A 15,505-nucleotide genomic window follows, 5' to 3' on the forward strand; every position below is an offset into this window, starting at 1 on the left:
CGTTGATATAGACCAAATACAGTTTGGCAGATAAAACACTTCCTTGTCTGACACCTCTGTCCAATTTGAACCAGTAAGATTTGGTGTTGTTTACGGAGACACAACTCGTCATTCCACTGTACATGTTGTTAAACAGTTTCCATAACGCTTTGTTTATGCCAAGATGATAAAGTTTCCAGAGAAGTCCGGAGTGCCACACCGTGTCAAAGGCCTTAGCACTGTCAAAAAAGACCACTTTGACATTATCTTTTCTTTCTAGATTATGGTGTACAGTTTCCTGGATTAGAAAAGAAGCGCGGGGGGATGAAAGGCCCTTTTGAAATCCGCACTGCTGTGAGTCTAGATTTAACTGCTCCACTAAACTGTAACAGTCCGCTCGAAGTTTCAAATATTAAATGTAACGCGGTTTAGCTTTCACTGTATGTTTGTCTCCATTGTCCAATGGCAAACCTCTTCTCTTTGATGTAAGCAAAGGGATATTGAGTCACGCGTCAAGTGTTTTGTGTTGGTTCGTGATCTGCGTTAAGGAAACGCCTTAATTTCCTCTAAATATATTAGGTGCTGTATATATAGTTTGTTTACATCGCTACACTATATGACAGCCACTGTATAGCACATCTGCTGTGTAAACCAACGTGAAGTGGACAACTCTAGCCTTGCAAGGGTTAAGTCTACACCACCCTTCAGTATCATTTTGTCACGCCGTTCTTTCTAACGCAAAATATATGACGTCACATGCAGATTTAGAAAGGAGACAATCTTTGTCCCTTTAACCTAAACACTCTCCATGTCGATTCGCTGTGCAGAGTTGCGTCCCAAGGGCACGCAGGAACCTTTGATCGTAGGTTCGAATCCCGGTTCGCCCCGATTATGTTTCTAGGTTTGTCAGCACCATACCCGTGCTCGTGGGTTTCACCGAAATGGTAAACGTCTGAGACCTGCATCACTTCGGGCTTTCCTCCCACATTAAGCTGACACGCTGCGATATAACTGGTATATTGTTAGAAGCGGCGTTAAACCCAACTCACTCACTCACTCTTCCAAAATGGGTTTTCATCGCATACTTTGATTATTGTAGTAACTGAATTGTAATGATTATTAATGCATATTTCCATATTTCAAGACACTCAACCATCAATGATTGAGAAAGAAATGTTTTAAAAACGAAACAAAAACATAAGCGATGATTCAATCAGAGGCGGTTATTGTAATTTGAAACATCTGGCTTTATGATACCTGGAGATACCCTGATACCTGGAGACACCCTGATAAATGGAGACACCTGTATACTTGGAGACAACCTGATAAATGGAGACACCTTAATACCTGGGGACACCTTAATACCTGGGGACATCCTGATAGCTGGTGACTCATTGATACCTGGATATACCTGTATACACCTGGATACCTGGATACACCTTGATACCCGAGACACCTGGTTATCTGGAGACTTCTGTATACACCTGGGTATCTGGATTTCTGTATACGTGGAGACACATGGAGACACCTTGATACCTGGAGACACATGGAGATACCTTGATACCTAGATACACCTGGTAACATTTTAATACCTGCATACACCTTGATATCTGGATACACCTTGATACCTGGAAACACCTTGATAACTTGATACACCTGCATACACCTCGATACCTTGAGACACTTGGATACCTGGATACACCTTGATACCTGGAAACACCTTAATACTTGGAAACACATTGAAACACCTGGATTCCCTGATACACTTTGATACCTGGATATCCCTGGATACCCGGAAACGCCTTGATACACCTGGATACAATGAGACACCTGGATACGCCTTGATATGCCTTTATACCCTGGAGACCATCAGACATCTTGATACCTGGAGACACCTGGCAACACCTGGAGACACATGGATACACCTGGCAAAACCTGGATACACCTTGATACCTGGAAATACCTTGATACACTCTGAAACACCTGGATACCATAAGACACCTGGATACCTGGGGACATGTTGATACCTTGATACACCTGGAAACACCTCAGTATCTTGTTACACCTGGATACCTGGAGACACCTTGATACCTGGATACATCTTGATACCTGGTGACACCTTGATACCTCGATACACCTGTTTACACCTGGATACACCTTGATACCTGGATGCACCTGGTAATACCTTAATACCTTGATACACCTTGATACCTGGATACACCTGGATACACCTGGATACCTGGATACACCTGGATACACCTGGATACCTGGATGCACCTGGTAATACCTTAATACCTTGACACACCTTGATATCTGGATACACCTAGATAGCTTAATGTACCTGGAAACCTTGCTGGCTAGAGCGATCATGAAACTTAATATTTCGCCAGAAGCATTCAACAATATTCATTTTCCCTTTTCCGACATGAACACTTGTATCTTTATTTGAACAGATGACATTGACAGCAAACTAAATCAGCCCACAGACGAATACTGCTGAAAGTGGAACATCTGGATCGCGCTGTGTGCAGCCAGGTAAATCGACCTATATTTGTAGGCATGACCCATATATTTAATATTGTGGCCATATGGTGGATCAGTATATAGATGATATAGAGTGTATTGCAGGCAAGTAGTGAGTGAGTGAGTGAGTTGGGTTTAACGTCGCTTTTAACAGTATTCCAGTTATATCACGGTGTGTCAGCTTGATGAGGGAGGATATCCCGAAATGATGCAAGTCTTAGACATTTACCTTTTTGGCGAAAGCCCCAAACACGGATATGGTCCAGAAACGTAATCGGGGCAAACCAGGATTCGAACCCACACGGATAGGTTTCCAAGGGACGCAACTCTGTATATCGTTGGCGTAGTAGGTGTATTGTAAGTAGAGGTTTTCGTTGGTATAGCGGAAATATGGTCGGTACGACAAATAGCTGGTATAGATGGTAGGGTATATAGTTTGTATAGTGGGTATGTAGTGTGTGGAGTATATAGTTGGTATAACAGGTTTATATTGGGGAGGGTATATAATTGGTAGAGCGGGAATATTGTGGTTAGGGTATATAGTTTGTATACCAAGTGGAATATAGTTGGTAAACAATGTATATTTGGGTAGCTTATACAGTTGGTATAGGTGGTATATAGTGGGTAGCGTATACAGTTGGTATAGCTGGTATATAGTGGGTAGCGTATACAGTTGGTATAGCTGGTATATAGTGGGTAGCGTATACAGTTGGTATAGCAGGTATATAGTGTGTAGCGTATACAGTTGGTATAGCTGGTATATAGTGGGTAGCGTATACAGTTTGTATAGCTTGTATATAGTGGGTAGCGTATACAGTTGGTATAGGTGGTATATAGTGGGTAGCGTATACAGTTGGTATAGCAGGTATATAGTGTGTAGCGTATACAGTTGGTATAGGTTGTATATAGTGGGTAGCGTATACAGTTGGTATAGCTTGTATATAGTGGGTAGCGTATACAGTTGATATAGCTTGTATATAGTGGGTAGCGTATGCAGTTGGTATAGCTTTTGTATATAGTGGGTAACGTATACAGTTGATATAGCTTGTATATAGTGGGTAGCGTATACAGTTGGTATAGCTTTTGTATATAGTGGGTAACGTATACAGTTGGTATAGCTTGTATATAGTTGGTAGCGTATACAGTTGATATAGCTTGTATATAGTGGGTAGCGTAAACAGTTGGTATAGCTTTTGTATATAGTGGGTAGCGTATACAGTTGGTATAGCTTTTGTATATAGTGGGTAGCGTATACAGTTGATATAGCTGGTATATAGTGGGTAGCGTATACAGTTGAAATAGCTTGTATATAGTGGGTAGCGTATACAGTTGATATAGCTGGTATATAGTGGGTAACGAATACAGTTGGTATAGCTTGTATATAGTGGGTAGCCTATACAGTTGATATAGCTGGTATATAGTGGGTAGCGTATACAGTTGGTATAGCTTGTATACAGTGGGTAGCCTATACAGTTGGTATAGCTTGTATATAGTGGGTAGCGTATACAGTTGGTATAGCTTGTATACAGTGGGTAGCGTATACAGTTGGTATAGCTGGTATATAGTGTGTAGCGTATACAGTTGGTATAGCTTGTATATAGTGGGTAGCGTATACAGTTGATATAGCTTGTATATAGTGGGTAGCGTATACAGTTGATATAGCTGGTATAGTGGGTAGCGTATACAGTTGGTATAGCTGGTATATAGTGGGTAGCGTATACAGTTGATATAGCTTGTATATAGTGGTTAACGTATACAGTTGATATAGCTGGTATATAGTGGGTAGCGCATTCAGTTAATATAGCAGGTATATAGTGGGTAGCGTATACAGTTGATATAGCTGGTATATAGTGGGTAGCGTATACAGTTGGTATAGCAGGTATAGTGGGTAGCGTATACAGTTGGTATAGCTTGTATATAGTGGGTAGCGCATTCAGTTGATATAGCTTGTATATAGTGGGTAGCGTATACAGTTGATATAGCTGGTATATAGTGGGTAGCGTATACAGTTGATATAGCTTGTATATAGTGGTTAACGTATACAGTTGATATAGCTGGTATATAGTGGGTAGCGCATTCAGTTAATATAGCAGGTATATAGTGGGTAGCGTATACAGTTGATATAGCTGGTATATAGTGGTTAACGTATACAGTTGATATAGCTGGTATATAGTGGGTAGGGTATGTAGTTTGCATATAGTGGATATATATGGCGCACTGGCCAACTAACCCGTGGCTAAGCCAGGTATTGCACCACCTTGCCGCTGTCATTCTGAAAGTCTACAACCGTGTAGTCTCTGTAGTGGCGTGAACCGAAACAGTGGCATGGGAATAATCAAATATAGTCCCCGCATCAGCACCTAACGCCTCACAGCAGCAGCAGCAGCAGCAGCAGCAACAGCAGCAACGGCATACAGGTAACCGTCGGTATCCATCTTGACTGCGACATGTTCCCAGTCTTCTTTAACAGAACGTCAAAGCTTCAAATGTCGGTGACTCGGCGACAACACTCGTTCTGGGGAGAACATTTAATGTACCCAACAATAAATAATTACCCTCAAACAGAATATAGATTACATGTCAACAGTCAGTGTTTATACACACATATCACGTGAGCTTTTGCGGCCTTTCCTTTGACGTCATAGTAACACAACAAAAAGTTACGACGTTTGACCTTCGACCTCTGACGTCATTGGCTTGAATGGCCGATAAGGGCCAAGTATCTGGCGTATCAGCTGAGCACATTCCCGATTTTGTTGTCTGTTTTGGGAGCTGATTAATTAAATTGACAAACGCTTCCCTCTTTGACGTCATGACGCCTCTTTAGTCTGGTCGTTGATAAGCCATAACTTCAATGTGTTTTGTTCCTGTCGCCATTAATGGCCAACATCACGGCAACGGGACCTCAAACACGCATCACATACTCTTGACGTGATCTGTGAGCCTGTGGACGTCAATCTGCTTATGGGGCCATCAGTTCAACCAGTTAATGACAGAGCTACATGCGGCTGGCTTTAGTGACAATAAATACCAACAGATTACCATAAGCCGTTTAAACGAGAACCTCCTTGAAGACTGGAAGCTGTCCTATTTAAAAATAAGAAATAAAAATCTATATCCGAGATATATTTTCCCTCTTACCTGGTGTATCCCGAAAGCTACGAAACCTCTGGAAACATTACTCTTTAGAAACAATGCTTCATATTTTACATTGTTTTCATGTTTGTTTAGTTGATTAGTTATAAGGTTTTTGAGAAACTGTTATCATTACAAAACCTCTGAAAAAAATACTCCTAAAGAAGATTCTCCCACTACTACTACTACTACTACTACTACTACTACTACTACTACTACTACTACCACCACCACCACTACTACTGCTACTACCACCACTACTACTACTACTACTACCACTACTACTACTACTACCACCACCACTACTACTACTGCTACTACCACCACTACTACTACTACTACTACTACCACTACTACTACTACTACCACCACTACTACTACTACCACCACTACTACTACTACTACCACTACTACTACCACTACTACTACTACTCCCACCACTACTACTACTACCACTACTACTACTACTACTACTACTACTACAACTACTACCACTACTACAACTACTACTACTACTACTACTACTCCCACCACTACTACTACTACTACTCCCACCACTACTACTACTACTACAACAGCTACTACTACTACTCCCGCCACTAATACTACCACTACTACTACCATTACTACTGCTTCTGCTGCATCTGCTGCGACGCCAACGATAACTACCCCAGCATCCAACCCCTCTGCACTCAATCCGCGTATGAGTAACCGGAGACAGCTGTCTTCAATATTTCAATGTGGTTTCCATGTCTCGTGCGGCAAATGAAGTGGCCCAATAGCTTAGTGGTAAAAACGTTCGCTTGTCAATCCGCAAGAAGGTTGGATTCATCACATAGGTACATTGTGAAGCCTGGTTCTGAAGCCTCTGTTGCTGGAATAGTGTCAAACACGGCGTAACATTACAGTCAGTGCAGCCCTAAATACAGCCCGGGATACACCTTTCATTCATCCAGACATTTACCATTCAGGAACATTTCATTAGGACTTTACCGTCTGGATGAACGACGTTTTACTGTATGCGTTAACAATCCATGGCTCTGGTGCCTGATCATCTGCGGTAACGGCACGGGAGGATGGCGACATAGCTATGTGGACACGAATAGACCTACTCGATCGATCTTCGTCTCCACACTGTCTGGGTCGTACCTCCCAGTTCACCTAAAACATCTACCCTGTCAATAGCGTCTTTCCTAGCAGACGTACACGCCGTAGTGTATTAAGACACACATATTTTATCCTCATAAATTAGCTTTTCTTTGTCCTCCCCATGGCAGTGATGCATCGAGAGGAGATTAAACTGACAATAAATATTTCAATTTGGCCGCCTGTTCGTGTATCGTGGTTAATGGTTTATGGAATAAGCTGGGGGAGCTGTTTTTATTACGATATATGCGTTTAGTGAATGACCTATAACAGCCAGTGCAAATGTTTCTGAACGCTAGACACACCAGAAGGTAAACGCGATCTCGTTTGTCTGTCCAAGAGGAAATAGACAAGTTTCTAATCCGCTTTTATCACTGTAAGACAGGTGGCACTAGTAAAGAGCTTTACACGCTGACCCATGTAAAGATTCGAACACCGGCCCTAGGCGTAACAAATACGATTGAACCATCACCCTCCTCGCCCACACCCGTCAAAGATGATGCAAGAGGAAATATCTATTTCTTGCATGTAACTTATGATACTGCAGAAAGTATTGAGAAAGGGGCTTTTTTTAATCCAGAATTTTCATTCAATTTGTTTTGAAAATGATTACTTACAAATATATGCATAAGGGTGTGTTTTTCTTGTTCGTCTTCCTGCGCTTTGTGGGGAGAATGTTCATCTTTACATCAGTGAGAAAGAATTCCTTAACGCCGCATCAGCGGTTTTAACTATAATTGCGTTCGTGATTTACTAAAAATTATTCTGATTCAAAAATAATATAATAATTACATATATATAAAGCTGATTACACCCGTACCGTATTGATCCAAGCGCATGACATTGTATAACTAAGCGTTAATATAGTTTATCACAGACACCGAAATATGCCGTATACACAAAATAATAAGTTATCGATGAAAGAATCATGTACTGATTAACATTTAATATCAAAACCTTTTTTATGTCCATTTATTAAACTACGAACACCTGGCAGGACATATTGAATACATAGTTAGGATGCATCGATCGTGAACATTTGGATGATTTCAAATCAGAATGAATTGGCATATTTCCAAGCCTGTGACACACCTGCCCTGGCCTCCAGGTCAGTCACACATCACTCTCAGCTTGTACGTGACTTTTCATGTAGACAGAAATGACCCTCAGGGCAATGTGGTTGACCCCTAAACAGCAGTAGTATTTTGAAAAAAAAATTGTGTGTCTATACCATATTCTTCCTATGGTTCTTGGATATATACTCTTAAAAAAAAGAAACGCAAAGACAGATTTGTGTGAGGTAGGAAAATACATTTATACGAGGAACCGTACAAGGTATTGAGCCAAAATGGGTGTGGAGAGAACACTTGGTGATTGTAGTCATCTCAGTTATCGGTACATAGGAAAAGTCCAAGATCCTCCGTTGCAATCCATTGCGGCCTGACATCTCCTGCCCATGGAAGAGACGAGTATGCGAATCATATCCTGGGGAATGGTAGCCGACTCGGCCTGTAACGCAAAAGCCAACTGGTGCAACGTCTGGGGTTGTGTTTGATGTCGGCGTAGCCGTCAATCCAAATCCCCCCCATTGGTGCTCTATCCGGGGATCTGGAGGGCAAGGGGAGAACATTGAACATTGTTGTTGTGTAGACATGCCCTTGTGATCCGTGGTGTAAGTGGTTGAGCGTTGTCCTGCTGGAATACACCGTTGCGGTTGGCTGCATTTGGGAGGACGTGTGGTAGGAGAATTTCGGTGATGTATCGTTGATCCGTAAGATTGCCCTGGATATGGACAAAACCTGTCCTGCCATGATGAGAGATATCCGCCCACATCATTACGCTACCCACACCAAACCTGTCCACTTCCTGAACGCAGTTTCCGACCTAACGTTCTCTTCGACGTCTGTAGACCCGTGCTCTTCCATCCCCTCGACGCAGGAGAAATTGTGATTCGTCGCTGAAACAGACATCTCTCCATCGCAGTTGAGACCATACCCTGTGTTGACGACACCAATGCTGCCGTTGTTGACGATGTTGTCGACTCAAGATGACGCGTCGAACAGGACGCCTTGCACGTAGACCTGCTACTCTTAAACGGTTTCGTACGGCCTGGTCGGAGATTCTGCGGAGTCCAGGTATTTTGGATCCGGTTGAGGTGGCTGTGGTCGTCCTTTCACGTTGGTGGCGAAGACGGATGTAGCGATCTTGGGCGGGGGCGGTTACTCTTGGTCGTCCTACCTTGGCCGATCACATGTTAACACATGCTGTTGAAACCGACCCCACTGTCCAGTGATGGTTCTGGGCGCTATATTGAAAATCCTTGCTACAGCTGAACGGGATTCCCCTGCCTGCAAGCGGCCTATGACGTTATTTCTTTGCAGTTCTGTTAATCTTCTGTCAAAATCCCTTCACTTTAATACCATTCATAGTGCCTCTGCACGTGCAGTACTTGTTGCTCCATGGCCCTTTTGGTAATGCTCTGGGTACGTTTTTTCCCGAATCGTACGTGTTTCCCGACCAATAGTTTGCATGTCCTTGTTGAGATCATTTTGATCCGGGAAATTGGTCACTGACACTATAACACATTAAACCTCATGGTCCGCTAATTTTGTTTTATGACAAAAATATCCGTATTGCGTTTCTTTTTTGGAGAATATATTTCAAACGGCGTCAAACCAACTCACTCACTCACTCTAGGACAGTGCAATACCCTTCGTACATGTATATACCAGTCGGCCGCGATGCTCAAGTCATAATTCATTACCCCCCATTAATTGTTCTTGTGTTATTAACTCTTGTTAAACGACGAAATGTCATCGAAAGCGTAGAGGTAGCCTAGTGGTTAAAGCCTTTACACGTCACGGCCAAGGCCTGGGTTTGTTTCCCCACATGTGTACAAGGTGTACCTCACGTCGTGATATTGCTACTACATTGCCACAAGTTAAACCTAATTTATTCACTCATTAAAAGCAAAATGTCCTTATTCATGAAAGACAGCATTGTGACCCTGTCACTGTGTGAAGGATATGATTCATGAAATTACGTTAATCATAAGAAAAACGTATCAACTCCATGGTAATATTTTAAGAATTTATGATTGCAGAACTTCTGCCAACCGTTACCAGTCAGTGTTGTTGTCAACCAGTCTCTTGTATCTGGTGGTGTAAGTATCATATTGTGTAAGTATTTGGTATAGAAATTGTCATGTATTTTGAGTGTTTCGTGATGGGGACTGCCTCGTGTTGAAGCAGCTGATGCTTCATCGTCTTCCACAATTCTAGCAACGTTAGGGCTCAACGGAGCGTCATGCGTGTGTCCCAGAGCGCCATGTGTGTGTCTCAGGTCGTCATGCGTGTGTCCCAGAGCGTCATACCTGTGTCCCAGAGCGTCATGTGTGTGTCTCAGGTCGTCATGCATGTGTCCCAGAGCGTCATGTGTGTGTCCCAGATCGTCATGTGTGTGTCTCAGGTCGTCATGCGTGTGTCCCAGAGCGTCATGTGTGTGTCCCAGATCGTCATGTGTGTCTGAGAACGCCATGTGTGTGTGTCTGAGAACGACATGTGTGTGTCTCAGATCGTCATGTGTGTGTCCCAGAGCGTCATGTGTGTGTCCCAGATCGTCATGTGTGTCTGAGAACGCCATGTGTGTGTGTCTGAGAACGACATGTGTGTGTCCCAGATCGTCATGTGTGTGTCTCAGATCGACATGTGTGTGTCCCAGAGCGTCATGTGTGTGTCCCAGAGCGTCATGTGTGTCTGAGAACGCCATGTGTGTGTGTCTGAGAACGACATGTGTGTGTCTCAGATCGTCATGTGTGTGTCTCAGATCGACATGCGTGTGTCTCAGATCGACATGTGTGTGTCCCAGAGTGTCATGTGTGTGTCCCAGATCGACATGCGTGTGTCTCAGATCGACATGCGTGTGTCCCAGATCGACATGCGTGTGTCCCAGATCGACATGTGTGTGTCCCAGATCGACATGTGTGTGTCTCAGATCGTCATGTGTGTGTCCCAGATCGACATGCGTGTGTCTCAGATCGACATGTGTGTGTCCCAGATCGACATGTGTGTGTCCCAGATCGACATGTGTGTGTCTCAGATCGTCATGCGTGTGTGTCTCAGATCGACATGTGTGTGTCTCAGATCGTCATGTGTGTGTCCCAGATCGTCATGTGTGTCTGAGAACGCCATGTGTGTGTGTCTGAGAACGCCATGTGTGTGTCTCAGATCGTCATGCGTGTGTCTCAGATCGACATGCGTGTGTCTCAGATCGACATGTGTGTGTCCCCTGCGTGTGTCTCAGATCGACATGCGTGTGTCCCAGATCGACATGTGTATGTCCCAGATCGACATGTGTGTGTCCCAGATCGACATGTGTGTGTCTCAGATCGTCATGTGTGTGTTCCAGATCGACATGCGTGTGTCTCAGATCGACATGCGTGTGTCCCAGATCGACATGTGTGTGTCCCAGATCGACATGTGTGTGTCCCAGATCGACATGTGTGTGTCTCGGATCGTCATGTGTGTGTCTCAGATCGACATGTGTGTGTCTCAGATCGTCATGCGTGTGTCCCAGATCGACATGTGTGTGTCCCAGATCGACATGTGTGTGTCTCAGATCGTCATGTGTGTGTCTCAGATCGTCATGTGTGTGTCTCAGATCGACATGTGTGTGTCTCAGATCGTCATGTGTGTGTCTCAGATCGACATGTGTGTGTCTCAGATCGTCATGTGTGTGTCCCAGATCGTCATGTGTGTCTGAGAACGCCATGTGTGTGTGTCTGAGAACGACATGTGTGTGTCTCAGATCGTCATGTGTGTGTCCCAGAGCGTCATGTGTGTGTCCCAGATCGTCATGTGTGTCTGAGAACGCCATGTGTGTGTGTCTGAGAACGACATGTGTGTGTCCCAGATCGTCATGTGTGTGTCTCAGATCGACATGTGTGTGTCCCAGAGCGTCATGTGTGTGTCCCAGAGCGTCATGTGTGTGTCCCAGATCGTCATGTGTGTCTGAGAACGCCATGTGTGTGTGTCTGAGAACGACATGTGTGTGTCTCAGATCGTCATGTGTGTGTCTCAGATCGACATGCGTGTGTCTCAGATCGACATGTGTGTGTCCCAGAGTGTCATGTGTGTGTCCCAGATCGACATGCGTGTGTCTCAGATCGACATGCGTGTGTCCCAGATCGACATGCGTGTGTCCCAGATCGACATGTGTGTGTCCCAGATCGACATGTGTGTGTCTCAGATCGTCATGTGTGTGTCCCAGATCGACATGCGTGTGTCTCAGATCGACATGTGTGTGTCCCAGATCGACATGTGTGTGTCCCAGATCGACATGTGTGTGTCTCAGATCGTCATGTGTGTGTCTCAGATCGACATGTGTGTGTCTCAGATCGTCATGTGTGTGTCCCAGATCGTCATGTGTGTCTGAGAACGCCATGTGTGTGTGTCTGAGAACGCCATGTGTGTGTCTCAGATCGTCATGCGTGTGTCTCAGATCGACATGCGTGTGTCCCAGATCGACATGTGTATGTCCCAGATCGACATGTGTGTGTCCCCTGCGTGTGTCTCAGATCGACATGCGTGTGTCCCAGATCGACATGTGTATGTCCCAGATCGACATGTGTGTGTCCCAGATCGACATGTGTGTGTCTCAGATCGTCATGTGTGTGTTCCAGATCGACATGCGTGTGTCTCAGATCGACATGCGTGTGTCCCAGATCGACATGTGTGTGTCCCAGATCGACATGTGTGTGTCCCAGATCGACATGTGTGTGTCTCGGATCGTCATGTGTGTGTCTCAGATCGACATGTGTGTGTCTCAGATCGTCATGCGTGTGTCCCAGATCGACATGTGTGTGTCCCAGATCGACATGTGTGTGTCTCAGATCGTCATGTGTGTGTCTCAGATCGTCATGCGTGTGTCTCAGATCGACATGCGTGTGTCCCAGATCGACATGTGTATGTCCCAGATCGACATGTGTGTGTCCCCTGCGTGTGTCTCAGATCGACATGCGTGTGTCCCAGATCGACATGTGTATGTCCCAGATCGACATGTGTGTGTCCCAGATCGACATGTGTGTGTCTCAGATCGTCATGTGTGTGTTCCAGATCGACATGCGTGTGTCTCAGATCGACATGCGTGTGTCCCAGATCGACATGTGTGTGTCCCAGATCGACATGTGTGTGTCCCAGATCGACATGTGTGTGTCTCGGATCGTCATGTGTGTGTCTCAGATCGACATGTGTGTGTCTCAGATCGTCATGCGTGTGTCCCAGATCGACATGTGTGTGTCCCAGATCGACATGTGTGTGTCTCAGATCGTCATGTGTGTGTCTCAGATCGTCATGTGTGTGTCTCAGATCGACATGTGTGTGTCTCAGATCGTCATGTGTGTGTCTCAGATCGACATGTGTGTGTCTCAGATCGTCATGCGTGTGTCCCAGATCGTCATGTGTGTCTGAGAACGCCATGTTTGTGTGTCTGAGAACGCCATGTGTGTGTCTCAGATCGTCATGCGTGTGTCTCAGATCGTCATGTGTGTGTCTCAGATCGTCATGTGTGTCTCAGATCGTCATGTGTGTGTGTCTGAGAACGACATGTGTGTGTCTCAGATCGACATGCGTGTGTCTCAGATCGTCATGCGTGTGTCCCAGATCGTCATGTGTGTGTCCCAGATCGTCATGTGTGTCTGAGAACGCCATGTGTGTGTGTCTGAGAACGACATGTGTGTGTCTCAGATCGTCATGTGTGTGTCCCAGATCGCCATGCGTGTGTCCCAGATCGTCATGTGTGTGTCCCAGATCGTCATGTGTGTCTCAGATCGTCATGTGTGTGTCCCAGATCGACATGCGTGTGTCTCAGCTTGTCATGTGTGTGTCCCAGATCGTCATGTGTGTGTCTCAGATCGTCATGTGTGTGTCCCAGATCGTCATGTGTGTGTCCCAGATCGTCATGTGTGTGTCCCAGATCGTCATGTGTGTGTCTCAGATCGACATGCGTGTGTCCCAGACCGTCATGTGTGTGTCCCAGATCGTCATGTGTGTCTCAGATCGTCATGTGTGTGTCTCAGATCGTCATGTGTGTGTCTCAGATCGTCATGTGTGTGTCTCAGATCGACATGCGTGTGTCTCAGATCGTCATGTGTGTGTCTCAGATCGTCATGTGTGTGTCTCAGATCGTCATGCCTGTGTCCCAGATCGACATGTGTGTGTCCCAGAGCGTCATGTGTGTGTCTCAGATCGTCATGTGTGTGTCTCAGATCGTCATGTGTGTGTCTCAGATCGTCATGCCTGTGTCCCAGATCGACATGTGTGTGTCCCAGAGCGTCATGTGTGTGTCTCAGATCGTCATGCGTGTGTCTCAGATCGTCATGCGTGTGTCCCAGAGCGTCACGTGTGTGTCCCAGATCGTCATGTGTGTGTCCCAGAGCGTCATGTGTGTGTCTCAGATCGTCATGCGTGTGTCTCAGATCGTCATGCGTGTGTCCCAGAGCGTCACGTGTGTGTCCCAGATCGTCATGTGTGTCTGAGAACGCCATGTGTGTGTCTGAGAACGCCATGTGTGTGTCTCACATCGTCATGTGTGTGTATATCTCAGATCCGTAATGTGTGTGTGTGTGTGTGTGTCTCAGAACGTCATGTGTGTGTCTCAGAACGTCATTTGTGTGTGTTACAGAACGTCGTGTGTGTCGTTGTGTGTCTCAGAGAGCGAGTGAGCGAGTGAGTGAGTGAGTGAGTGAGTGAGTGAGTGATAGAGTGAGTGAGTGAGTGAGTGAGTGAGTGAGTGAGAGTGAGTGAGCGAGTGAGGTTACACACCGTATACTTCCCCACTTTAATCTGGTATCGGGACAGACAGACAGACAGACAAACAGATATTTAGAGATACAACTGATTAAAAAATTTAAAATATGCATTGTAAGCATCTTGAGAAAAACACGGTAATAAATAGAAAACAGAAATAGAATCACCAGTTATAACATTAAAAGGAAGGCTGAAACTCGATACCCCTGCTGGCACCCCCTCTCTGAGGCCGGCTGGAGATAAAGATGTTGCTCATGTGGATGATGACGTCCGAGGACGTCGCCGAGAGGATCAACATATGTCCACGCTGAGGAGGACCTTACGCCCACCCTCCCCACCCGGCTGTCAATAGACTATATCTGATACAACTGCAATAGCCGAGTGTGAACAAATGAAGATTATGACACCAACAACCCCCGGCCGCCTTCCCCCCACCACCCCAACAACACTGATTCGTCACAACCTTGTAAACAGTGACTTGTGTGTTTTAACAACGAAATTCCGGTAACAGTTCTTACCATACTTAACAGAACACAGCACCGAGAAAAAAGGAATCGGTAATTAATATATTGTTCTGTCTTTCAGTAACATGAAGACTATCACTTGGAAGGCATTGACCAAATGATGTTAACAAGTACAGCCTCTACAAAATGAATCACTTTCATTCCACATTTGAATCTTTTGGCTCGACGTTGTCTTTTGAGAGCGAAGCCGTGCTCCAGATATTGATTCACTCCAGTATATGATAAGGACGTCTCAATATGCTTAGTTAGCACAAACGGCGCCCCCACTCGCACAGCCCTAATCGCCAGGCAAATATCGTGATTACAAATAGGCATCTGGCTAGGTGACAAAGGATGTGATCAGTATCAGTGACAGGACGGTGCAGCTGCCAGTGTGCGAGACGTGTGGGGCAT

The 15,505-nt window shown here is 45.1% G+C and overlaps 1 protein-coding gene across 1 annotated transcript; it reads left to right on the forward strand.

Annotated features, from left to right (window-relative positions):
• The first annotated feature begins 12,364 nt into the window (after positions 1 to 12,364).
• LOC139474203 (uncharacterized) lies at positions 12,365 to 14,317 on the forward strand. Its single transcript, XM_071257106.1, has 2 exons — positions 12,365 to 12,765; positions 13,819 to 14,317. Exons 1-2 carry the CDS (start codon positions 12,365 to 12,367, stop codon positions 14,315 to 14,317), a joined length of 900 nt encoding a protein of 299 aa, XP_071113207.1.
• The last annotated feature ends 1,188 nt before the right edge of the window (positions 14,318 to 15,505 follow it).

The sequence above is a fragment of the Haliotis cracherodii genome, unplaced genomic scaffold (genome assembly GCF_022045235.1).
Source record: "Haliotis cracherodii isolate W230 unplaced genomic scaffold, xgHalCrac1.p SCAF_3, whole genome shotgun sequence".
NCBI lineage: Eukaryota > Metazoa > Mollusca > Gastropoda > Lepetellida > Haliotidae > Haliotis > Haliotis cracherodii.